General features: G+C 40.8%; 2 protein-coding genes across 2 annotated transcripts; one reads left to right on the forward strand and one right to left on the reverse strand.

Annotated features, from left to right (window-relative positions):
• Positions 1–491: 491 nt before the first annotated feature.
• Positions 492–4,832, reverse strand: LOC115627090 (protein lap1). Its single transcript, XM_030522646.1, has 6 exons — positions 4,551–4,832; positions 4,151–4,396; positions 3,953–4,088; positions 3,225–3,514; positions 1,199–3,169; positions 492–1,138 (listed from the first exon to the last, which is right to left on the reverse strand). Exons 2-6 carry the CDS (start codon positions 4,304–4,306, stop codon positions 962–964), a joined length of 2,730 nt encoding a protein of 909 aa, XP_030378506.1. The 5' UTR covers positions 4,307–4,396; positions 4,551–4,832; the 3' UTR covers positions 492–961.
• A 4,014-nt stretch (positions 4,833–8,846) lies between these two features.
• On the forward strand, positions 8,847–12,453 carry LOC115623369 (alkyldihydroxyacetonephosphate synthase). Its single transcript, XM_030517660.1, has 5 exons — positions 8,847–9,460; positions 9,527–9,613; positions 9,975–11,163; positions 11,695–11,799; positions 11,884–12,453. Exons 1-5 carry the CDS (start codon positions 9,354–9,356, stop codon positions 12,268–12,270), a joined length of 1,875 nt encoding a protein of 624 aa, XP_030373520.1. The 5' UTR covers positions 8,847–9,353; the 3' UTR covers positions 12,271–12,453.
• The last annotated feature ends 4,116 nt before the right edge of the window (positions 12,454–16,569 follow it).

The following is a 16,569-nucleotide window of genomic DNA, read 5'->3' on the forward strand; positions in this document are numbered from 1 at the left end:
CTAATTGCACTATCTGCGACCTATGTTTGAGGTGCAAGCTAATTGCTGTAAATTACGAGCACACTGGCGGCCAAAACAATCGCAACAATATACAAATGCATAGGGATGTGTTCTTAAAGCTACAAGATTGTTAATTATTTACTAGAAGCAACAGTTCAACGCGAATTGAATATTTTCCTTTGCTAAATTGACAAACAATCTTATTAAGTGTTTAGTCGAGATTTCAGAGGCAACATGTTAGAATATGTACAACATTTAGGCTGTAGTGATTACATCAAATATTATTTAGTTGCTTGTAAATATTTGTGTATTTTCTTAAACAATTTCTAAACATAATGAGTTCCATTAAATATTGCTTCAGTTTGAATCCAATACCGAATATATCTTACAAAAGAATACAGCAGAACTTAACAAGTAATTATTAAACACCTTTTAAGTATGTATTGATCAGTCGTGCATATTTGACAACTTAAATTAAATTATACTTCAACTAAAAATAAAAAAAGAAGGCTTGATATATTTGAGAAGGAAGAAGAAAATTCTTCTTCTTAATTAACTAATATTGTTTTGATTATAAAAAATGTAGCTACGCTTTTGAATGTCCAATGATCATTTGGGAAGAGATGAAAGGAAGGGCTCTGCAGACGTTTTCTTAAAACGCATAGCAGCATAATTATTTAAACTTAGAATATATTGCCTCGTTCAATTAATATTAAAAACGAGTGTTGCTCTTAAATTGACTTGGGGGAAGTGGTTGAAGGCAATAAGTGTGGCATTTGTGTAAGTGCAAGTTCCTTGGCCGCCAGCGTAAACGTGGATGTATTGTTATGGCTGTGAGTGAGTTCGATTAACAACTAACAATATTATCAAATAGATAATAGATATTTATATCAAAAGAGTTGGCTTGGCGGTGCTGCGCATGCAAAATGCTTTAGGGTAATACGAAAAGTCTTCGATCTCGTCACTTGCGCGACAACATAATATTGATGACAGTACCACAGTTGTGCAGGACATGTTTGGCATCATTTAGAGACATGTTGGTTAGATCGTAACCATCGATTTCCAGCAGCTTATCATTGAGGCTAAGCAGGCGGGCGGCACTGGAATTGGGCGTTATGGAGCTGACGAAGATGCCGACCTGCAAATGAAATAAATTGTTAGTCTTTATATTATTTTGGGCCTTCCAGTTAACTCTTACCTGATTAAGTAGCTCGGCAATATCGAAGCCAATGTTGTGCTCCCACTTTAATGTGACTTGTTTAACAGTTGGATTCTTGTGCACGCCAAATATCCACGTGGACTTCTTATGGCTTGCCCTGGACGTATTATTGGTGGCTGTGGAATTGAGTGAGTGCTGTGAGAGCGTATCGTCTACCTGACTGACATCCTCATCATCCTCATCGCCATTGTTTATATTATTTTGATAGTCCAACTGTTGCTGTTGGTTTTGTTGCTCTTGGTCCTCCTCGTGCGTGCTGTTTATGGCTGTTGTTTTTAGGTTACTGTTGAGCGCATCCTGATAGCTACTGTTCTGCTCATTTTGACTGAAGTACTGTGGCTCCGTTTGCTGTTGCTGTTGTTTTTGCTGCTGCTTGCGCTGTCTCATCGATTCGTATAAAGTTAGATCCTCTGGAGTTTTCTTTGTAAATACGCGTGCTATATGGTAAGGTGGCGGCTCCATACGCGGTGTTAATAGCAATGGTTGCTGTTGTTGTTGCTGCTGCTGCTGCTGTTGCAATAATTGCATTTCATAATCCTGCAGGTCGCCATTCACTTGTGTGGTGGGCAGCGTATTGGCATCAACATAAAGCTGCTGATAGTGCGCCTCATAGTTGACCAAGCCATAATAGTCCTGCGGCAGGGGCTGTTGGGTCTGATAGACCCCATAAATGTGCGGCGGCTCATGCACTGGCTGTGTGGTTGTGTATATTGCACTTGTTGCTGGGATCGTATGATCAACCATATCCTGGTTTGCTGCATTGCTGCTATCACAGTGTGGTGTTGCTGCCATTGCCACTTGGCCATTGGGAACCACACGCGCCTCGCGCACATCATTGGCCACTGCTGATGTTGTTGCTTCCGCTTGCTGGGGCGAACGCGGCGCACTTGCCTGCGCCTGTCTCACATATTTGGCCATTTGTCGCAGCTCCTTCGGATAGGGTGTTGGTGAGCGCATGAGGCGCACAGAACCGGCCAGCTGCTCGTTGAGAGCAACTGCTGCTGCAGCCTGCTGTGCATAATTGTTAGCTGCGTAATTGCTGGATGTTGTTGCTGCTCCTGCTGTCGAAGTTTCCTGTGGATTGTTCCCACTCAGTATGGTGGCCTCCTCAGCAAAGCAAATGCGACGCGAGGGACTCACAGCTAAGCTGCCACTACCTCCATGCTGTGAATGCTGCTGCTGCTGACTGGCATAGACAAACTCGTATTGCTCTTGTTGGTGTTGCTGCTGCTGCTGTTGTTGCAAGCTGTTCATTTTGAAGGTGACCTGCGGCAGCATAAAGCATGTCAGCTGCGTTTTGGTATTCGCGTCCAGGTATTGCAGCGGTACCAGCGGTTGTGATTGATTGTCGCTAAGCCACAGCGATGTGAGATTCACCAGGCTTAGCATTGAAACAGGTAAGGCGCTTATATAGTTATTAACCAGATTCAACACCTTCAGCTTCACCAGATGTCCAACGTTTTGTGGTATATGCGATAACTGATTATTGGCCACGCTCAGCACGCTTAGTTCACTACAGCAGCAGAGCTCGTCGGGCAACTGGCGCAGCTGATTGTCATCCGCAAAGAGGAAGCGAAGACGCCTCAGCATGCCAATGGTGGTAGGCAGACACATGATCTTATTGTGACTAACCATCAGCTCCTCCAGCGTTTCCAGATAACTTATGCTGTCTGGCAGAGCAGTCAGACCGTTTGACTCACACTTAAGCGTCACCAGGGACTTCAGCATGCCCACACTGAAGGGGAGTGCTTCCAGGTTGTTACTGCACACCGATAGAACCTCCACATTCCGCCAGTGGCTGACCTCGTTCGGCAACGTGTCCAGCAGATTATTATTGGCTTCGAAATGTTGCAGTTCCCGCAATTTTCCAATATTTGGCAGAACGCGTCTTATCTGATTAAAGTCAATCCACAGCTCACGCAGCGACTTAAGCTCTCCAATGACCTCTGGCTGCAATATTAAGAAATTTAAATGAAAGCACAAGATTGGTTTTGGAGCAACCTACCAGTTCAGTGAACTCATTGCCGCCTATATCCAAGCGCTGTAAATTGTTGAGTCGTACCATGGACTTGGGTAATGTGATCAGATTGTTTAGACGCAGCTCCAATATGCGCAAATTTACAAGGCGGCCAAAATTGGCGGGCAAGAACTCTAAATAGGTTTCATTTAGCAGCAGCTCTTGCAGCGATATCAGCGAGGTGATGGCATCAGGCAATCGTTGCAGGCAATTGGAACTCAAATCTAAAAAGGTTAGATTTTTGCACGACTTTATCTCATCGGGTACGTTGGCTATCACTGGAAAAAAGGAAAAAAAAAAGATTTACATAAACAAAAAAATATTTAAAATATTATGTTTTTCGACACAATAGCTCGGTCACTCAGCAGACACATTTTTTAAGATCTATATTTATTGAGGACTGTTTTCCATTTTTAATTCAAAAAACTTTGGACGCCTTTAAGCTACTCAGAAAACTTTTTGCACCACTTAGAATTGCAGATAATCTAAATACCAAGGGTATTTCAGATTTTATGTAGGGATAAATATACAATCTGCTCTAACTTGTTAACGAATTTCAAAAATACCATTTCTAATTTTTCAGAAATTTAACTATTTCTGCTTAGAGAGTGTAGAAGTTAGCAGAGGCGCTACAGACTTTAAGTAGAACTAGGCCAGCTCGAGGTTATGGAGCTTGTCTTCTCAAAGCTGCTGCTACTCCTATTCGTTTTACTTACAATTGCGACTTAGATTCAAGTGCTGTAATTGGCGCAGCGAGCCAATCGCCTGCGGTATACTCTCCAGATTGTTGCTGTTCACATGGAGCACGCGCAATCCTTGGCAGTAGAAAAGCTGAGGCGGCAGTGTTTGCAGCTAGAGAGAGGTGGGAACGTGTTAGGCTTGATATTTTGAAGATGTCTGGGGATGTTACTTACGCGTGTGGTGCTTAAGTGGAGCTCCTCAAGCGTGCGCTCGTGCTGCCACACCTCGGGAAAGGCATCGGTGAGTGGCGTATTACTATAATCCAACTTATCAATGACTTCGACATGTTTGAATTTAAAGCATGGAAAACATTTCGCCAACAGTGGCATGTTGACAATTTTTTATTGTTGTGCGTTCTTTTGCAGTGGTTCTTTGTTTTGTTGTTGATGTTGCGGTTTGGTTTTAAGGCACGGCCGTTTCTGTAAATAAAACGTATGCATATACATATACATCCAACACGCATACATAGGTGCACGGGGCGGTGATTGTACGAGTATATATATACATATATGTATGGTATATGTATTTATGTACATATTCATATTTGGGTCGGCTTTAAGCCGCATAACTCACCTATGATTCATCGCTGCTGCAGCACAAAGACAGCGCCGACAGCAGTTTGGACATTGGTGGCTACCGCGCCCGCTGCTGCTGCTTCATTTGCGTTCATTGTCATTTTTTGAGGCTTGTTATTGTTTTACATACCAACGCATAAATACATATACACACACACTCGCACACCTGCGCTTCTTGGCTTTTAACTAGTTCGAAGGCAGGCGGCGCTATTTCGCAGCCGTGTGCATGCACGTTCGATCGCTTGAGGTTTCTTAAAACTTAAACGGTATTTATTTTCGAAATGGCTTATCGTTTTATTTAATGTTTTCCGTTTTGAAAAAACAAGTTGCAGTTTGCGTTCGCGAGCTTCTGCTTCTTCTTATTCACCTTTGCTGGCCTTGCCAGACCTTCTGTTAACCAAACAAACAGCATGCTGCCACTGAAGGCGGATCAAAATGCTGCCACCATTCAGTGTGCGGATATACATACATACATACATATGTATGTATACATTTAATTTTTGCTTTCAACTCAATGTAAGCAATTTGCGAAAAATACATTTATTTCACTATAGAATTTTTAATACAAATGAACCAATTGTAGAATTTATAATTGAAGCAGCAGATGAAATATTAGTTCCTTTGTCTTTTATTTGACTCAATTATACCAGAATTGTTTTGCAGGTAAAATTTAATAAATAAAATTGAAATATATATTTTAAAATGATATTTACTTAAAGCATGTAACTTTTTTGAGAATTTTAAATTTAAACTTAGTAATTTTGGTAAAACAGCAGTGAAAAAATAATTCAAAATCGCCATCTGTCAGCTATCATAATACTAAGTGCTGCTGCTGAAAAAGCCAAAAGGTGGCGCAGCGTTATTATAGAACAGGGTAACATTAATTAACCCAATTGGCAAATAAATATTTGAATTATTCATATATCACTTTTTAGGAGCGGCGGACTATCTTATGGTTGGTCCAACATTTCTACAACTTTAGCCAAATCGAAGAGCGGTTTCCAAATTAAATTGCTTGAGTTATTTTTCCAAAATGCAATCCAAAATCATGTAAAAATCTACCTGCTTCATAGAATTGCTGGATTTGTGTTGTGATTTACAATTTTCAATTTTAATTTTTCAATATTGGTACCGTATTTATATAAGCTTGTACATTAAAACGAACGATTATACAACTGGTTTTTTGTAATTTAAAATATGTATGTAATATAAAACTTATTGTAATCAAACATTTGAAAGATTTAATGAATGGGAGTGGGTAGAATAATTATCTTCAATTAAAGTTTCGCTAATGCCAATTTGTAAACTTGATTTCAAGTTTTAAATGCGGTCGAACAATTTGATATTAAATTACTTATGCACTATGTATAGGAATATGTCAGTGGTTCGACATAAGCATCTGTTCAGAGTACACTGGGCGTGTTTAAAAGCCAGCCTATTCGTTGCGAATACTTGTAGTTTCTGGGCCAGCGTTGTGTGTTATTTGCTCACCTCTCGGTCCTGCTCATATTTGCATGCACTTTGGCGCACTTCCTGGCTTACGTAGCCGTGGTCGCACGTAAACGTAGTCATTTACTATATTTTGTTGATAACCATTGTCAACAGTTCGCGCCTAACAATGTTGCGTCAAATGCCACACAACAAATTGAGCGTTTTTAATACATACTCAGTGCACTTGGGCTTTATGCAAATTCCGTAGACATAAAAGTATACAAAATTGCTAAAAAACTAAAAAAGCAATAATTTTAAGCAGCATCTAAAGACTTTGACCCGCCATGGCGTCATAAAACAACTAAATAAAAATCGAGCTGCCAGCAACGGCGAGGGCAGCACGGTTGTGTGAAAATTAAACAAATAGCGTTAGCGCTTAGTTTTTGTTTTTGACTGTTTTCTTTTGGTTTTTTTCAGTTTTTTCTTTTTTTTTATTAGGGTTTCGACAAATTTACACTTTAAACAATTGTAAAATTGTACAACGGCGTGCAAATAAACACGTAATAAACCTTAGCTGTTGCTTTGTGCAAGACTAAAATTTACTGCTCGCACGGTCCAAGCCAGATGTGACATGCAATTGGTTTTGGAGTCTGTAGGAAGCTCAGTTTTAATTTTTATGTCGCACGCTGCAGTTGCGGTTACAAATTTGCAGCTGCTTTTGAAAACCGCACCCGTTATTCCGTTCGTTATTATCGTGAGTGTTAATTGAGTTCTACGACTATTTGTCCCTCTTCAATGAAGAGGGCGCGTGAATTAGATGTGTAAATTGAACAACAAATAAAATAAAGAACATGGGAACGCCTAGAATGACAGTGCAGTTTAATCTCAATGAAGAATTTAAAAATGGGTTCAGAAACTTATAAATTCAGAATGACTACAATTGTTAACAATATCCTGAAGGCTGATAGTTTGGACCACACGCGTGAATTGTGTTTTCTATTTGATCATAAAATATTTTCAACTAATTAATTAGTGGAAGTCTAAATTGTGTTTTAAATATATGTAGTATATACTACCTTCTCATCTGAGAAGGAGGGTTTGTCTAGAAACTTCCATTCCTAGCAGACCTGCTCTGAATTTAGTTGGACGCAGCAGTGTAAGGATAAAAAAAGAATCCCAAGAAGAAGTTCTACTTATGTTGCAAAAATAAAAATTAATAGCTTTGAACTATTGAAAATGTTTTAGTATAAAGCTTAAAGGTGAAGAATTTTGCTCATTTCCATTTCCTTCGCCTGTTTAAACAGGTTTGCTTTCCTAATTCTATATAGAAAAAGAATTAAGCTTGAAAATAGTCGAGAGTGACATTTTATTTTGATACTATAGATGTTTTTATTGATAGTTTACATGTTACATGCTTTAATAAGTTCTTAAGTAGTTGCTTTTCGTTGATTATAGATAGTTTTTCGTTTTTTGGAGATCCTTGTACATACTCCTATAGTTCTTTAAAAAATTTATAACAATTTTAATAATTTCCAATAATAAATAAATAACTGAAACTATTTGCTAATTTTAAGCTTAACAAGTAAAGTGTTGATTGATTTCGATGAGAACACTGAAGAGGTATAAAGTAATTCTATATTTAAAAAAAGTTTGTTTTAAAGCTGGCTATGAATTGAAAACAAGCAAAAGAAATATGGTTTGAAAAAGGGCTTCGAGGATGCCTGAAATACGAGCTGCAATATTTTCCGTAATAACAACTTGTCTATATCGATTACATATCATAGAACCCATAATTTTTTTTTTTTAAATCGACTGTTCAACTATTTCCACATGCATTCTTAATGCAAAAACACCTGTGATAGTTTCCATAACGAATTGTCAATTGAGTGTAAAGTAAAGGTGAAACGTTTTAAAAATAAATGAGAATCGATACAGTTTGAACTGAGACGCGAAAGTACGTCCCATTTCCGACTGTCCAGTCCGGTCTGTAATTTAAACCACCTGTCGGTGTTTATTCATTCATTGATGGACTCTGCGAGTGTGCCAGCATAATTCATTCAATAATTTCGTGACTCATCCGCCGTCAAGCCGGGGGATTCGTGTAGCGTGTGGGAGAGCGCGCGAGAGCCATTGTTACCCCACCAACCCCTGATGTAGCGCTCATTAGTAATGCGACCCTTCCGCTGCAACCCCCGCGTGTACACAGCGTAAACAAAACCTCAATGCCGGCACCTCAGGGCGCAGTCGCATGCTCTGATTTCAAAGGAGAGCCCAGTGGCGAGAGAGTGCGAAACGGTTTGGTGCTGTAACGGTTTTATTGTCGATTTGAACGTATTTCGTGTTGCTCTATTGCCGGCTGTATAATTATCATGTTGCTATTTCATCGGATCCATGCTTCATTGTTCATTTCTTGGACTTGCCCTTTTTGGCGCCACCGGACTTGGCAGCCTTTGTCTCCTTGGTGGCTTCGGCTGTGGGAGCATTGTTCTCTGCAACTGGAGGGCTCTCTGGGCTACTGGCTTCGCTTTTGCCAGCCGCATCCTTTTTAACTTTGCCGGATCCCTTCTTTTTGCCAGGCATTGTACAGGGAGCTGTTGATGAAACGATCAGTGGAACCATAAGCTGGACGGATGGACATTACTTACCGCTTCTGAATAAGAAGAAAATGTTGAATATTTCGAATTTTAAGTTTTGTTTTTCCAAATTTTTTGTTGCTCTGCCAATGATGTTTTGAATTGAACTGAGTTTTTTTCGTTTCCCCTGAAATGCCATTAGATCCAAAGGTTGCTGGGACCCATCCAAAACAACACAAAAACCGAATTGCCTATATTTTGCTGTCGCTATTCTCGGTCATTTCCCAACCATTGCCCAACCGTTTCGCTCTCTCAATGGGGTGGCTCTCCCCACCACTCGCCATCTGGGGGAAGCGGTGCCGTTTATGTCGCTGCGGCTGCCACTCAGCGCAGTCGTAAGAGCAGAGTCGAAGCAGCTGCCACGCCATACAACTACTTGTATTTTGCTAGCGCAAATTTTTATTTACCTAAATTTAGTTACACATTAGCTACAGAGTTCTAAGCTGTGCAGTTGCCAGACTATAAGTAGTACAAGTATTACAAGTAAATAAATCGTCGTTATCGAGCAATCACGTATCTCTCCAGTTAACTGAGCAGGCAACGAATCTAATTAAAATTTCACCAAAAAAAAGGAGGAAACAAAAAATATCGATTTCTGCCCATGTAAAAAAACCAAACCAAACCAAACCGAACCGAACCACAGCAGACGACGTGTGTGCCTGGCGGGCTGTGCAATATAGTATTCTAGCAAATATTTTTTTCCGCACTCGAGCAAAGGGGCGGCGTGAGTTGAGCAAATGGCGCCACAGCGAAATACTGTGACCACAAAAACGCCCAAGGATAATGCGGCGACCCTCGATGAACGGCTCTCGAAGCGGGTGAACAGCGTAATTCCCAAGAAGCGGTGAGTGCCAGAATAAGAGCTCCCTAGATAGCCCCAAGATGTTAATCCCTCCATTATTATGCACAGGCAGGAGGCGCTGAAATGGTATGGCTGGGGCTATAACGACTCCCAGTTCTACGGACGAGAAGGTACAATATGTTTTCGCGGCGACAGGTGAGTTAATATTAAATAAAGCATTATCATTGGGCCAAGCGTGCGACTGTATTATCAGTTCGAATACATATTAGTTCTGAGGTAGCCGGACATACTATACTTTAAATCAAGTCTGTTTAGAAGGTGTGGAAAATTGAGTTTCTATTTGTAGAACAGACCTTATTCATTTAAGAAATCTCGCAATTAAATACTTAATCCATGACCACGGGATCTTAGGGTTCGTAGAGCTTCTAAAAAAATATAACTTTTGCAGCCTGCAATTAATTCGATAAAAAGTCGGTGCTAAGCTCCTGTATTTTGGTTCGGAAATTAACATTTAACATACTTGTATTATCCATTATTATGATTTCCCTCTTCGCAGGTATCCCCTTGGTGGTTGTGAACTACCCAACTTTACGAAATGGGTGCATCAAAAGTTTCAACTGACCATTGATCCGGATAAGGAGTATCCAAAGCTGCCTCAGTCCTATCCCAAGCCCATACAGAATGCCGCCTTCCTGCAGGAGCTACGTGCGAGCACGCAAGTGGAACACTCCGGCGAAGGTGTCGACCGATTGGTGCGCTGTCACGGACAGACTCTGCACGATATCTATAGTCTCTGGCACAATCGTTTTCGACGCATACCCGATCTGGTGCTATGGCCCCGATCTCACGATCAGGTGGTCCAATTGGTACAATTAGCGCACAAGCACAACGTTATGTTGTTGCCCTATGGTGGAGGGACAAGTGTCTCTGGTGCCATCACCTGCCCGCAGGAGGAGCCACGCATGATCTGCGCCCTAGACACTTCGCAAATGAATCGTTTGCTGTGGCTGAATAGGGAGAATCTTACGGTGTGCTTTGAGGCTGGCATTGTGGGTCAAGACCTGGAGCGTGTGCTTCGCGAACAAGGCCTGACGGTGGGCCACGAGCCGGACAGCTATGAGTTCAGTACGCTGGGCGGCTGGGTGGCGACACGTGCCTCCGGCATGAAGAAGAACGTGTACGGAAACATTGAGGATCTGGTGGTGCGGGTGCGCATGGTGACGCCGACGGGAACACTGGAGCGAGAGTGCAGTGCGCCGCGCGTTAGCGTCGGACCGGACTTCAATCATGTGATTCTCGGCTCGGAGGGAACGCTGGGCGTGATCACAGAAGTGGTGCTAAAGGTGCGTCCGTTGCCGCCGGTGAAGCGTTACGGCTCGCTCGTCTTTCCGGACTTTGAACAGGGTGTGTTGTTTATGCGCGAGGTGGCCAGACGTCGCTGCCAGCCTGCCTCCGTGCGGCTCATGGACAATGAGCAGTTCATGTTCGGTCAGGCCCTGAAGCCCGAGAAAAGCTGGCTGGCCAGTTGTATGGATGCAGTGAAGCAACGCTATGTGACAGTGTGGAAGGGCATTGATTTGAAACAAATTTGTGCGGCCACTCTGCTCTTTGAGGGTGAGCTCAAGGATGTGCAGCGACAGGAAGCGCTAATCTATGAGATAGCGGGAAGGTTCAAGGGCTTCCCCGCAGGCGGACAGAATGGAGAGCGCGGCTACATACTGACCTTTGTCATTGCCTACATTAGGGTGAGCATAACCTTACAAAACTATTTATTTTATTTATAAATTTTCATACATATTTTTTTATCATGTTTCGGTTAATTCCGTTCAAAAAGAGCGCAAGGACATAAAGCCGAAAAAACGACCGTTTCCCAAAACTGAAATAGCGATTGTTGGCCTTCAGAGAAGAAACAATTTAATAATGATTTCCAGCTCTATTATCTATCTTTATTTGTTATCACTAATAATCGGATGTTAATATGATCCAGTATGTAATATAGAATTGGAGGACTATTTCTTTAGAGTTGGAAATCTATTTTTTTAGAAAAACTTCTTTTCAAAACTTCAACTGACTCCTCGTTGAAGGAAATGTTTCCCAGAATTAGTTTTATGAAAGTTTAATTTATAACCGAACAACAAGTTCTTGGAGCTAATAAAGCATATTGTTATTAGGATATTTATTAAATTTGTTTCATAATTTGTATACCCGGTACCCAAAGGATATACACGTACTAGTATTCATATTGAATAATGAATATGTCTAATTTGTGTTTCTAGGATTTTGGCCTGCATCAGGGCATTGTTGCCGAATCCTTCGAGACGTCCGTACCTTGGGATCGCTGCAGTCTGCTCTGCCGTAATGTGAAGCAGCGTGTGGTCGCGGTACGTACATACTTGTATATTGAACTAGTATGGAACCTTTATCTCTAGAACTCTTACTAATCGGCATTGAATTTGATGTTGCAGGAATGCTATAAGCGGCGAATTTCACTATATACGATTTCCTGCCGTGTTACACAAACCTATGACGCCGGCGCCTGCATCTACTTCTATTTTGGCTTTCGCTACTCGGATATACCGAATCCTGTGGAGGTCTTTGAGGCCATCGAGCATAGCGCGCGCGACGAGATTTTGGCCTGCGGCGGTTCCTTGTCGCACCATCATGGCGTTGGCAAGATTCGCAGTCAATGGTACCGCAATGCGGTCACCGATACGGGCAGTTCGCTTTATAGAGCCGCCAAGCGACATCTGGATCCTCAGAATATATTTGCGCTGGGGAACCTGCTGCCGTCAAAGGAGAAGGAAACGCCTCAGCAGAACCAGCACGAATCACCACCGAAAGCCAAACTTTAATGTGTTAAGAGAATCATACTAGTCTAATCCCCTTTTCCACTAACAAAAACCAAAAACCTTTTAGCGCTTTTCTAGCTGCTTTGTTTACTATATTTCCATCTTCGTTTGCATTTTTTTGATAGCTCACTTTTTGTATGGGTGTTACTTTTTTGATAAATAAAAGGAATACTATTTGTAAAAAAAGACGACAAAACAAATCGAAACAAAAAGTAAATGTAGGCATTCCTGCTGGTATCTCTCTCTTTAGCTGTCTGTCTGCAATGATTTCTGGTCACTTGTCGGTGGTCTGAGTGCCTGTCTGCCAGGTAACCACAAAGCCAACAAACGTCAGCGTCTGTGCGTAGAGCCGAGCTATGCTGGTGGGTTAAGGGGAAGTACCCATAGGCCAAGTGCCCTACACCCCGAGCTCAGGCACATTAGACAGCCAATGGTAATTGAGACAATAAACTGTGTGGGCTATTAAGACAAAAGTGCTCATCTAGATGTTAGCGGGTAGCGGGGTATTTTTATAGTAGATATAATAGGAATTGTACCTAAAACAAACGTAAATCATTTTTAAATACATACAAATAAGTTGGGACCTTATTATTTTAAATTTGTATTATAACGAATAATTACTTACTATAATTGTTGTTTTTTATTTGTTTTTTTATGTGAAATAAAATAAATATTGTATTTGTTTATTGATTTGTGAAATATGCAGAATATATGATTGCATTATTTAAAGAGGATGGTCAGTAATGGTCAAAAAATTGAGTACCAGAAAGTTGTACGGAAAGTGCGAGAACCACAACTCAAGACTTAACTTACACTAACCGGTCTTGGCAACAGCAAACAGACAACACGCACCAGAAAGCATCTAGACTTATGGTTCAGGCACAAGTCATTCAATTCCAATTACAAGTACTGGTGCCAGATCAAACATTTTCTGACAATCACGAAAAGATTCACGGGCAAGCTCGGAGTATCATAGGGATTAGCCATTCACCACTTTCTTGCCTTGGAACAACTCCAATACTAGCACAATACCAAGATTGAAGAACTAAGAATTGGTCTAACTCTGCGGAAGAATGCATAAACGGGATCAACAGACAGGAATTTATAGTATTATGAAGACATAGGAACTTTGGTTGTCAGCGAGGCAGAATTAAAGAGCAATTCTTACTAGGATCTCAACATTGAGCATAGTCGTGATTAGCTTACTTCTGAGTTTTCTGTAAAAGGTAATCAACATTTTTTTTATTTCCATATATTGTATTATTAGCTTTTTCATTTTACTTTTGATAATTCAAAAAATTAATATAGTTTTAGAACCCTGTACCCAAAAGGGTAAAACGACTTCCTCAATGAAAACTATTACATACTAAACAGTGCTTCTTTCTACAAGGAAGCTACCAAGTTTTTAAAATAGATTCCCGGCTTTTTGAAGCCATGACTTAGCACGCATACGTGTACGCTGTTGAAATGTCTTGCAAAGATACTGCCCATGTAGCGTCTTTCTGAGCATCCAATGGCCACCCGCTGCATACCTAGTCCGACTTAACCAAAATCGAATTGTTGTTGGAAGCCGATCGCCCAATCGACTGATCATCGTTGCAGTCATTTGCGGCTGACTGGCACAACCTTTTTTTTGCATTGTCTATAAGTGCGCCTGTCGTCTATGTTGAGAGCATGCCGCACAGTCTGGAGATCAAATGTCATCAAGTTGTCAACTTCGTTAGCATGCAAACAGCAACAGCAACAACAACGACAACAGAAACAACAGCGACTCCAACGACAACAAAATGCAAAATCTTTGTGCCCAAGAGGCTGACAGGCTGCTCGTTAATAGCATTGAGATTGAGGCGCTTGCTGCAGCAAGCAGATGCAGACGATGCACAGTCACCGCCTTATTGATGGCCAATGTTTTGTTGCTGGTTTGGCTTGTTGCTGGTTACTGGATGCTGGTTGTTGGTTGCTGGTTACCCCTAAGCTCCTTAAGCTTGGCAGTGGGCAAGCACGCACACTCGCACACTCGCACTCACACATCCGCTCTTTGCCTATAAATAAAGATTACAATCAAAAGTCACAGAAGTTCACCCATGGGCGCTGCTGCATGGACTGCAATCTAAGTGGCCAAAAAGTCGCCAAGACTTTCAGTGGTTGTTGTGGTTCTGGTTCTGGTGGTGGTGGTGGTGGTGGCTGGAAATTGTCAGCAATTAACCCGGGGGTCATTTGCCTGCCTTGCAGTCCTGTGATTTATGTCCTAAAGTGGCTTAAAGCCAAACATAATCAACGCAGCTAGTACGCAGCAACCCGGCACGAATCTCTGACAGTCCTCCAAACGCAACTCCTGCCACTTGCGCACGTTTCCCGAAAAATCAAACAAAAACAAACACAAAGCAGTGGAACGCTCAAAAGAACATTAAGATGGAAGGGCACAAAGGAATGTCTAACATTGCTCAGTCACGGATTCGTTTGTTTTGATGAAAATTCTAAGGCCAAGCATTGAGAATGCAGCAACACGCACGCAATGCGCCGGCGTCTACCTGAGCAACGTGCAACAGCATTCATTTGCATAAGTATGTGACCCTCGGAGAAGGAAAATGCAGAGAGCGTGCAGGCTGACTAATAGAAGCCTTGCCAGAATGTTGCTCATGCAATGGCAGCATGTTGCCAAGAGCAGCCGCATGTTGCTGAGTGTGGAAAAAGCAACAGCAACAACTTTTCCTTAACAGTCTGAGCTGTTAAAGTTAACTCTGCAGAAAATGTTAAATTCCCAACTATAGTGCTATAGTGGAGATTGTACTTATCAAAGAAATCACACTACGCTGGTCTTCAATTCTACTAATAGGTTGACCTTTTGCTTAGCTGAAAACAATTTATCGATTAAATCATCATGTAGTTCATTCAAGCTCTAACTTTTGCGTATCCTTCCGGAATATTAGTTATTTTCCAACCAACGGTCATTTTTTCAAATGATTAACATTTCTGATAAATCTGAATTCATTTACAATCAACATCAGTTGCAGAAATACCACTAATACCAAAAAAAAATACATACCCACATCTTCGAGAACAATAATTTAAAAGCGTTTCGAATTCGAAAGAATTTACCAATATCGACTCTGCATAATTGCATCCAATTCAGAGAATGCCTGATGGACTATATTTTGTGTAATTAACACTTTTTAGGATAAGATTTTGTAGAAGCATGCTGGATAATTTCTTTTTTGCAAAACACATATTCTAAAGTGGAGTTCTGAAGCTGATAGCTAATGCACTATACATTTTTTAGACACCCTGAAGTGTCTATTATGATACACAAATGTACATATGCTTTAAATGTTCTTTTCATTTGGCTAAGTAACAAAATCAATTAATTTAGATTCTTTAAGTGCTGATAACAGTATCCAGAAATAACGTACGAAATGAAATAAGGAATGTTTCTGTATAATTTGGAATTATGTACATAGTTTCGATGGTTAATATTATCATTAAAAGGATGCTTACCATAATTATAAGACGCCTAATTATTAAACATTGTAAGCTGCATACCCTTAAGTATAAAATAAATTACTTTTTGATTTTTAAGCAAACAATATTAATATGTCTTATCAATTTGATACAGTTGCAAATAGGCAATAATATGAGCTTTCTTAGTAGAGCTTACGGTACTTTCACAATCTTATACTTTTATACTTTATACTTATAAACCTAAATTATTTTTATTTTTCAAAATTGAAAATAAAATCTTTGAGGTGTCTTATAATTATGGTGAGCACCTATTTATTGTTTTGATGTATGTATTTTGGTATGTATTTGTATATTTTTATTATGACAACTGACCGATTATCGATTTTAAGCGTCATGCGACAATCACGACAAAAAAAAAACCAACAACATTCGCAGCAACAGCTGAGTGTTTAACAGAAGAATTTTTGCAACAGACAATGTTAGCATTAACAGTGCTCTGGCCAGTCTTGGCAACATTCGCAGTCACGTCGCACCTGGCTCTGTCTTTGGTGAGCCTCAATCGGAGCTCAGTTGTTCGTAACGTGTCGGGCGCCCAACAACGTCAATTAAACAAAACAAGATTGTTAAGCACGCGTTTCTATTAGAACTTTGAGGCTTTTAGCAACACGGAAAGAAAGAGAGAGAGAGAGAGAGAGAGTGGGTTGAGAGCATTCAGAGAGTAAGCGGCAACTTTATTTGAATCGTGGCAGCAACAGATCGTCGGTCGGCAGCTGCTGCTGCTTTTGTTGCTGCAGTTTCATTTCGTGCGTGTAGCTTGCAACACATGCGATGCGATTTGGGCGC

This window comes from Scaptodrosophila lebanonensis, unplaced genomic scaffold (genome assembly GCF_003285725.1).
Source record: "Scaptodrosophila lebanonensis strain 11010-0011.00,11010-0021.00 unplaced genomic scaffold, SlebRS2 tig00000001-arrow-pilon, whole genome shotgun sequence".
NCBI lineage: Eukaryota > Metazoa > Arthropoda > Insecta > Diptera > Drosophilidae > Scaptodrosophila > Scaptodrosophila lebanonensis.